This window comes from Lotus japonicus, chromosome 1, assembly GCF_012489685.1.
Source record: "Lotus japonicus ecotype B-129 chromosome 1, LjGifu_v1.2".
NCBI classification, from domain to species: Eukaryota; Viridiplantae; Streptophyta; class Magnoliopsida; order Fabales; family Fabaceae; genus Lotus; species Lotus japonicus.
In genome coordinates this window covers 128717757-128727017 of record NC_080041.1, presented here as the reverse complement: position 1 = coordinate 128727017, position 9261 = coordinate 128717757, and the positions used below count along the sequence as shown (strand labels likewise).

The 9261-nt window shown below is 36.4% G+C and overlaps 1 protein-coding gene across 1 annotated transcript; it reads left to right on the top strand.

Annotated features, from left to right (window-relative positions):
* The first annotated feature begins 3186 nt into the window (after positions 1-3186).
* Positions 3187-4723, top strand: LOC130732666 (protein ALP1-like). The gene has a single exon (XM_057584672.1). The coding sequence runs from the start codon at positions 3344-3346 to the stop codon at positions 4628-4630; it is 1287 nt and encodes a 428-aa protein (XP_057440655.1). The 5' UTR covers positions 3187-3343; the 3' UTR covers positions 4631-4723.
* Positions 4724-9261: the final 4538 nt, after the last annotated feature.

The window sequence follows — 9261 nt, the reverse complement described above, 5'->3', positions numbered from 1 at the left end:
GTGTTATTTAATAGTGAAGATTGCCCCAAAGTGGAAGTCGGCAAAGGGGTCAAAGACAACTAACATTTAAAACTCATCTAATTCATATATATGATCAAAAATTTAAACATAAACATAATATAATAATGACATATAAGTGTTTGATTAATTATCTGTGCATTGTATTACTCAATTGTTGTAATTAGCAGAAGAGTTCGTAAAAATTTATCCGTGCATCGCACGGACAAACGGGCTAAATACTAGTTAAATAGATTTTTAAATGTTTAAGTCTTGTTTATTGATGTATTTGGTCCGGCTTGGCTCATGTCAGAGACAGATTAAGTCATAGACGCCTACGAGCAAACCTCTTGTGATATGTACACACTACACACACATATATGCTACTTCATCGTTATGGTAAGACTCTGCTATGTAAAATTGAAGCATAATCTGCAATATTGTGTTAACCTGTGGATCTTGATCAGACTTTTTTTTTGTCTAAGATCTTGATTCAATTAAAGTTCATTCAATGCAACACATCTAACTCCTTCAGCCCTTCTCCACTTCCCACGGAGCCCCTGCTATACCATTCTAAACCAATTGATTGCGAAAAAGGAAAAGTGTCAGAGAGGAAGGTAAATTTATGTTATTATTGGCGATAAAAGCTGTGAATTGATGTTGGCATTTTCAATAATGGCTTGGAATCAGGCCCTCATGTTTCAGGAACAAGAAGATATTCAGAACGTGTGTGTCTCTTTTAATAGAATTACCAACTCAGAATTCAGATGAATGAATGCCCTGACATTAGCATGAAACTAGTATGCAGACATATAGTAGTTGTTAATTAGTGCAGTGCCTCCTAGTACAATAACGTGATGCCAAGAATTATTGATCAATGCCATCAACCACTAACATTCTTTGATTTTTTTTGGTTGTATATCCCACCACCGACAGTTATGAGATGCTTAAGAGTTCATACACACCGTTCAGGGATCGAACTCTTAACTAAATACTTAAGGAGTTCAATTATCTACCAACTGTGTTTGCGCGCACTTTATTAGTTAACCTTCTTCGAATAACCCCCTTTCCCTTTTCCTTTCCCAAATACAGTAAAGGTTATATTATTAGGATTTGCTTTATAACTTAGACTATCAGCAATGGTGTGTAAAGGGGGGAGTTGAATGTTGAAATGGGTGATTAATGGTGTTGAAATGTGGTGTTGAAAGTTGAAAGGAGGAGAGAGGTGTTGAAAATTTTCAACACAGCTTAAACCTGAGTGCGGTGACACGTGGCAGCGCCTGGTTGGCGAATGCCAGGCGCGTGCCACACACGCGCCAACAAGACGCGTGACCTGCAGAAATGGCAGGCTGTGGGACCCAGGGACTGCGGTGGTGGGACGCGTGGCACGCGTCGGTTGGGCACCGACAGGCGCGTGCGTGCCACGCGTCAGAGGAGAGAGATATGTTCTGATGGCTGACGCGTGTCGCGTTTTAATTCGTCCGGGCGATTTTCTTTTATCCTAATCTTTCCAACTCAATTATTTCATTAAAAAAAAAATTAAAAAAATATAAAAAAATTACCAAAATTCATGATTTTTTTTTCTCTATAAATAGAGACTTGGTTCGTTTGATTTGGACACAGAAAAAAAACCAAGTTTTCCATCATCTTATTCATCTTATTATCTTTCAACTATCCCTTTTGCTTTGAAATGGATCCCAACAACTACCATTTCAACACCCAGAATTCTTCTAACCAAATTCCCAACAATTATCAACATCCAAATCAGTTTCCCAACAATTATCAACATCCAAATCAGTTTCCCAACAACCAAATTTCCAACAATTATCAACATCCAAATCAGTTTCCCAACTACCAAAATCCCAACATTTATCAACATCCAAATCAAATTTCCAACTACCAAAATCACAACAATTATCAAGATCCAAATCAATCCAACTACCAAAATCACAACAATTTTCAAGATCCAACTCAATTTCTCAACCAACGTCCTCATCCCCATCATGGATCTATGTTCAGATATCCATCTCCAACACCGTCGTCTAATGATGGTGCACCTGAATTTCCCGAGTTTTCAACACAAATGAATCTTACTGGCATGACAGCTGGTAATGAAGTCACTCCAAATGAAGAGGATTCAACTCCTACGAGCAGGAGAAGTCACTTACCAGCATGGAACACTGATCAAAATAAGGTGTTAATTAGTGGGTGGCTTAAATATGGAACAAACAGTGTTGTCGGGAGAAACCAAAAAGGAGAAACATTTTGGGGTCAAATTGCTGAGTATTGTAATCAACATTGCTCATTCAATCCTCCGCGGGATGGAAATGCATGCCGAAACCGTTATAATTATATGAGCAAGCAAATAAATAAATGGATTGGCGCTTATGAAGGCGCTAAGCGTATGCAACGAAGCGGTTGGTCGGAGAATGATATTTTGACCCAAGCGCAAGAATTATACGCAGATGGGAAGAAGGGTCAATTTAATTTGATGGCAGAATGGGAGGCTCTCCGCGATCAACCACGTTACAGTAGTCAAGTAGGAGGAAGTGTTGGCTCAGGAAGTAGTGGATCTAAGAGATCTCGCGAGAGTGATGCATGTGGCTCAAACTCTATAGGATCGATTCCCCGTCCAATGGGTAGGGATGCAGCTAAAAAAAAGGGTAAAAAGAAGAGCACAACAGCTGCCTTGGAGGCGATGGAGAAAGATTGGACTGCATACAAACAAGTCAAGGAGATAGAGGTTGAACAATTGAAGCAGATGGCGGCGATGCAACAAGAGACTAATAGATTGAGGAAAGAGGAGACTGAAGCTAAGAAAATGGAATTATTTCTAAAGTTAAGTGAAGAGGAGCATCTCAGTGACCACAAGAAAGAGCTGTTGAAGCGGTTGTCCCAAGAGCTCTTTGGAAATTAATTTTCTGTAGTGTTTGCTTTATTATTTTTCATGTGGTGTCAAGTCTGTAGTGTTTGCTTTAATAATTTGTCAGTGTTGTCGAGTCTGTAGTGTTTGCTTTAATAATTTGTCAGTGTTTTGTCAAGTCTGTACTGTTTACTTTAATAATTTGTCGGTGTTGTCAGTGGCTTTAATGTATGGGTTACCGAGTTTGAATATGCATCACTCAATTCGAATCTAGTCCTTATCCGATAATTAACTATAGTTCATATTATTTCGAATCCGTCAATGTCCATCATTCAAGTTATCTATATATATGGACTCATAGATCCACCATTCAATGTATCTCTTCCCATCTCTTCCCATCTACTTCCCATCTACTTCCCATCTCTTCCCATCTACTTCCCATCTTTTCCCATCTCTTCCCATCTACTTCAAATTTCACAAAAAATGGATCCACCAGAGTTTGATCTCGAAGCTTACCTTGAAAAAAGCAAGAGAGAAGACACTTATGTACTCAACCACTTTAGGGAGCGTAGAAATCTAATATTGGAGGGTAGCGCACCTCGTGGTAGAAAATATTTCAGTAGAGATCATGCAGGGGCAAACCAAAGGCTAATTGACGACTACTTTGCCAATGAGCCTACATACGACGATGGAATATTCCGTCGCCGGTACCGGATGCAAAAACATTTGTTCCTTCGAATCGTTGCGGACCTTTCAAGTAGTGATAGCTACTTCACCCAGCGAGTCGATGCAGCGAAGAAAGAAGGTATATCGCCCTTAGCAAAATGCACCACAGCAATGCGAATGTTAGCATATGGTGTGGCAGCAGATGCAGTCGACGAGTACATCAAAATAGGAGAGACTACAGCATTGGAGTGTGTACGTAGATTCTGTAAAGGAATCATACGATTGTATGAGCAAGAGTACATGAGAGCACCAACCCAAGAGGACCTGCAAAGAATACTACAGGTTAGTGAAATGCGGGGGTTCCCAGGCATGATCGGGAGTATTGACTGCATGCACTGGGAGTGGAAAAATTGTCCTAAAGCATGGGAAGGTCAATTTGCTAGAGGGGATAAGGGAACTACCACAGTTATTCTTGAAGCAGTTGCATCTCCTGATCTTTGGATCTGGCATGCTTTTTTTGGATGTCCGGGAACCTTGAACGATATAAACGTTCTAGACCGGTCACCAGTGTTTGATGAATTGGAACAGGGAAACGCTCCACGTGTGAATTTCATCGTGAACCAACGTCCCTATAATATGGCATACTATCTAGCTGATGGTATCTACCCTTCTTATCCAACTTTCGTCAAGTCTATTAGACTTCCTCAAACTGAACCCGATAAGTGCTTTGCAAAACATCAGGAGGGATGTCGGAAGGACATCGAACGTGCATTTGGAGTGCTTCAAGCTCGTTTTAAAATCATCCGTGAACCAGCTCGCTTCTGGGACATAACTGATTTGGGTATCATCATGAGGTCATGCATCATATTACATAATATGATTGTTGAGGATGAACGAGATACATATGCTCAACGATGGACCGATTTTGAGCAAGCTGAGGGAAGTGGATCTAGTACACCGCAACCATACTCGACCGAGGTGTTACCCGCTTTTGCGGATCACGTGCGTGCTAGATCCGAGTTCCGTGATCCAAATGTCCATCACCAACTACAAGCAGATCTAGTGAAGCACATCTGGGCAAAGTTTGGAATGTATGATGATTAAATATGCTTTGTATCGTACTAATTACGTTATTTGTGTGTTGTGTGTTTAGTTTGTTGTCTTGCATTTTAAGTTAAGCAAATAAAATGTATTATTGTGTGCTTTGTTACTTTTCTTCCATTTGAAGTTAATAAAATAAAATAAAATATTGTGTATATTTTTTTTAAAAAATATTAAATTGTTAAGTGTTTTAATTTAAATTATGTTAAAAAAATATTACGTTAATTTAATTTAATTTAAATAAAAAAAAATTAAGTTAAATTAAATCGATAATAGTTTATTTAATTTAATTTTTATCGTAAATTTTAATTTTATGAAATCATAAAAAGAAAAATATAAAATTAAATCAAAATATGAAATAAAAGTGGTGGGGTAGGGGTAGGGTGTTGAATGAAAAACCATTGGAGTGGGTAAAAGTTGAATGAAGTGTTGAACTGGAGAGAGAAGGTGATGTGGAGTGTTGGGAAGAGAAAAAGTGGTGTTGAAAGTTGAAACCATTGTGGATAGTCTTATAACAGTTGAGGCCATTTTAGTAGGGTGTTCTCAACCCTATTTCTATCATCACGCGAATAAACCTTAGCTTTACATAAAGGTTAAGCACCGAATATTCCAACAAGTGCTCACACTGACCAACAACTAAAGTGATACGAGAAGAAATGCAAATCCTTGTCAAAAGAGCTTCCTACTTGAAAATCAATTGATAGGAACCAACTAACTTATGCTTTTGATTCACCCTGCCACTCTCAAGAATTCCAAGGCAATCCCTTTCCCTAATGAGAACCCAAACTGAAGCGCACACAAACTGAAAATGGCCGTGGTCCCCTTCATTTCCCCACTCTCAGTACCTCGAGAATCCTCCACTAGTCTTAATTAAACTCAACAAATTTTACCTATATTCAGATTCTGCAGGCTGACATGTGTGAAATGTGAAGAGATTCTTAAGTATCCTGGCGCAGAAGATAGTGTGACATACACATTACTTTTGTCAACCATTGCTATTTTTAAATTTGAAAACAAAATTTAATATTATTAAAAAGCTCAATTCTATATGATGACATTATCATGTTTTTGGTCCAATTCCCTTAAGCTATCGATCTTTGTGTTGATAGAAAGAGGTGGAAAAATATGAAATGAAACGAAGTGTTGTTATATTCCATTAATTTTTTTGTTTTGTTAAATGAGGATATATGGAATGAGGAGTAAAAATCATCTGTCTTCTTTTCCTGTCTCAAACCCTGTCCCTCCAATAAAAATATGACACATCATTTAAAACTTACACATCAGCTTTTAAATTTGAGAAACGACGTTAGATCATTGTTAAAAAGAAAACGACATTAGATCCGTTTTTTCTCTTTCAGTAACATCCTTCCTATTATTTCAATTTTCTATCTTCTCAATCGGTAGCAGTAGCACTTCCAGCAATTGCAGAGGCTACCAAAACCCATGGATTATATATTTTTGTCTCCATCGTGGGTTCCATTTATCATAAGTTTTTTCCTTTTCCTTTTCCAATTACCAAAACACATCTGGCAGAGGCTACTAAAACCCATGAACTATGCTGTGGCGGAAAGCAGCAGAAGGAGGAGGAAAAGATAGACAAAAGGGTAGGGCAAATAGAAGAGAGATGTTAGAGACAGAGACAGACATAAAAGAAAAACAGATCTAGCCAATTTGCATCCCCTTCTAAGAATTGGGGGCTTGGATTTCTCGTTCTATTGTTTTTCTTCTCAAAAACTCAGATCTGGGAAATGATATAGTAGAAAGTAACACAGATGTGAGTGAATTATTAGGAAGTAGGAACAAGAGAGAGATTTAACGGCGTTAATCAATTCAGAAAAAAAAACTGTGAAAGATGATGTGTTAAATTAAATGACGTGTTATTTTCTTATTGGAGAGACAGAGGATGGAGACAGAGATATGAGACAGATGATCTCCACTCATGGAATGAGATGAATACCACCTTCGAATACTTGCCATCAATTTTTATACCATCACAAAAAAGATAATGAAATGCAAACACTAATAACTAGTAATTAAAACTGTAGAATTATTTTTCTGTTATGAGTATTTTAAAATAAGAGTAATATATTAATAAAAAAGTTAGATATAATTAACTCAACACACACACACAGACAGACGGTATGTATATATATATATCATCACTACATAAAAAAGGTGAAAATTATGACAGTTTTATTATGGCGGTTCTATGAAACCGCCATTTTGTATGTACTTTCCGACAGTTTTACAAGCCGCCTACGACAATCGATTTTTTCATATAACGGTGGTTTAAAAAATAATTGAGTACCTAAAAGCAGGATCATAACTGTCAAATAATCAAAAACTTAAGTTGTTGAGTAAGAGTTAGATTAATAATTTTATAATATTATTTCTAACATATTTTCTCATGCAATAGCTCGTTTGGGTTTTAAATGTGAACAATTCACATTTTCACTTATCATGTGCCTAAATTCAATCTTTTATTAAAAGAATTATAGGCGTTAATGATCAAACTATATATCGCTTAATCATAAGGACTCAGTTATCTTTTATTAACAGCTTAACGTTTTAGTTTTTAGGATGTAATTGGTTGTTTTACAATAAGAATGACAAAATATAAGCAGGGTCATAACTCAGTTAATAAAATTAATTAATAGTATAAAGTTTAAACGCACACTTAGTCTTATCTAACCCGTGCTTTCCCAAATATTATTATTGGGTGAGTAGTTAATGATATAGAGGTGCAGGGAGCATCGTACATGCCCTGTCACAGGTCAACATAACTTGTTTTTGTTGTCAAGTCTCTGTTGTTATAAATAGGCTTTGAGAAATGTTCAGATAAAGAGTAAAACACGAAGGAAAAACCGAAAAACCAACAGGGAAAGTGACAGAAATTACAGGTTATTAAATGTCGTGGCACTAGCAACCGGTGGGTGGCCGTGTGATGCCAGCAATGCGTAGTGGGGGAGGAGTACTGCACTGCAGCAGTCACCAAACATACCTACCAAAAGAAGGACGAAGATAATTCAGAAGACCATGCTATAAATGAAAAGGCTGAAAAACCAAATGAATTAATGAAAAGAGAAAGCTAATTTACGTATTGTAAGCTTTGTACGTAATAGTAAAGTGGAATCAAGGAGGAAAAAACGGCACTTGTTTGCTATCACCATAATAATGATATCAGTTTGACACTAAATGCTGGAGTAACATGTAAACTCTTAACACTAAACACAACCTAAAGGAACGGGTTGTCATCGCGTCAAGCGAGTCAGTTGGTATTAGGTCGGGCGGGTTAACATTCATTCAAGTCAGCGGACGTTGGATCGGGTGGGTTAGCGTCAAGTTAAGTAGGCAAAATGGATTGTTAAATTTAGCCATTTAGGATTTGTAGTCAACTTTAGGGCTTAGGGCGTGCGACGCCGAGCCGCTCTGAGCGGGCTTGTCTGCACCAAGTCAAGCAGGCAAAATAGACACGTTTAATTTGGTCAACGTTGGGCAATTTAGTGTCAGGTCGGACATGTCGGAGCCGAGTCAATTTGGAATAGGATTCATGTGTAAAATTTGAAAATTATTTTTATTAAAAGTCGTCTATTTAATTTTCAAAAGTACATTTTAAAAAATAATTAAAAACTAAATATTTTTTTATTAACTATTTTATTTTGTCAACTGTTAAAATAATAGAGTATGGGCTGCAGTGACGGATCCAAAAATTTAATGTTGTGAGGACAATATATACATATAAATTTGTAATAAAAAAATTTAACATATACTATTAGAGGTTATGAATTTTTTTACTAAAGATAACACAAGTGAAAGCATTTTTTTACTAAATGGGTCATCAAAAACCATACTTTTACAGTTTTACTACTCAAGTGAGGGCATTTAACAATGTGAGATACAAGTGAGGTCATTTTTTACCAAAGAAAGCATAAAAAACCACATATTTTTACTACTCAAATTTTTTTCTAATGATATTTTCTAAATTCAAGTGAGAGCACTTGCCCTCATATGCTTGAACATAGATCCGTCCCTGATGGGCTGACCTTGAGACCGACATTGTCCTATCCTACATCTTCGGTAGGTTGTAAGGGGCCATGGCTAATAAGCTCTCGAGTTTCGTGAGCTGAAAAAGTTAAGGCCTCAATAGGGGGTTTGATGGGCTAGCCTTAGAGCCATGAGCCAAATTAACACCTCTAATCTCACTAAATTGCAAATGAAACTTATATCTTTAATTAATTTCACATGAATTTTAACCAATTAATTAAAAAGTATTAAAAAGAAATGGTTATAGTGAATGTTAATAACTTTTTTTATCATCTCAATTCAATCCTTAATATTAATAAAATAGTTAACCAAACAAGACAAATGAAATTATCAATATTTGAACATTTGTGATATCACATATGTTCATTACATTTGGTGAACTTCTACTCTACCACTCAAAATGGAAGGATTTTATACTCTTTTTACTCTATTTTTTTATGTAATTTTTAAATTTACAACTCTTCACTCCATTATAATCTAAATAATGAACTAAATGATACTATATCTTCTCATTTCAATACTACCTGAACAATACCCTTACATTTATACATCATTTATCAAATTGAATTAAAAAAGACAAAAACCACAAA

Bases quoted from the DNA above. Each gene is read 5' to 3' on its own strand.
- LOC130732666 (XM_057584672.1), top strand. From the start codon at position 3,344: ATGGATCCACCAGAGTTTGATCTCGAAGCTTACCTTGAAAAAAGCAAG.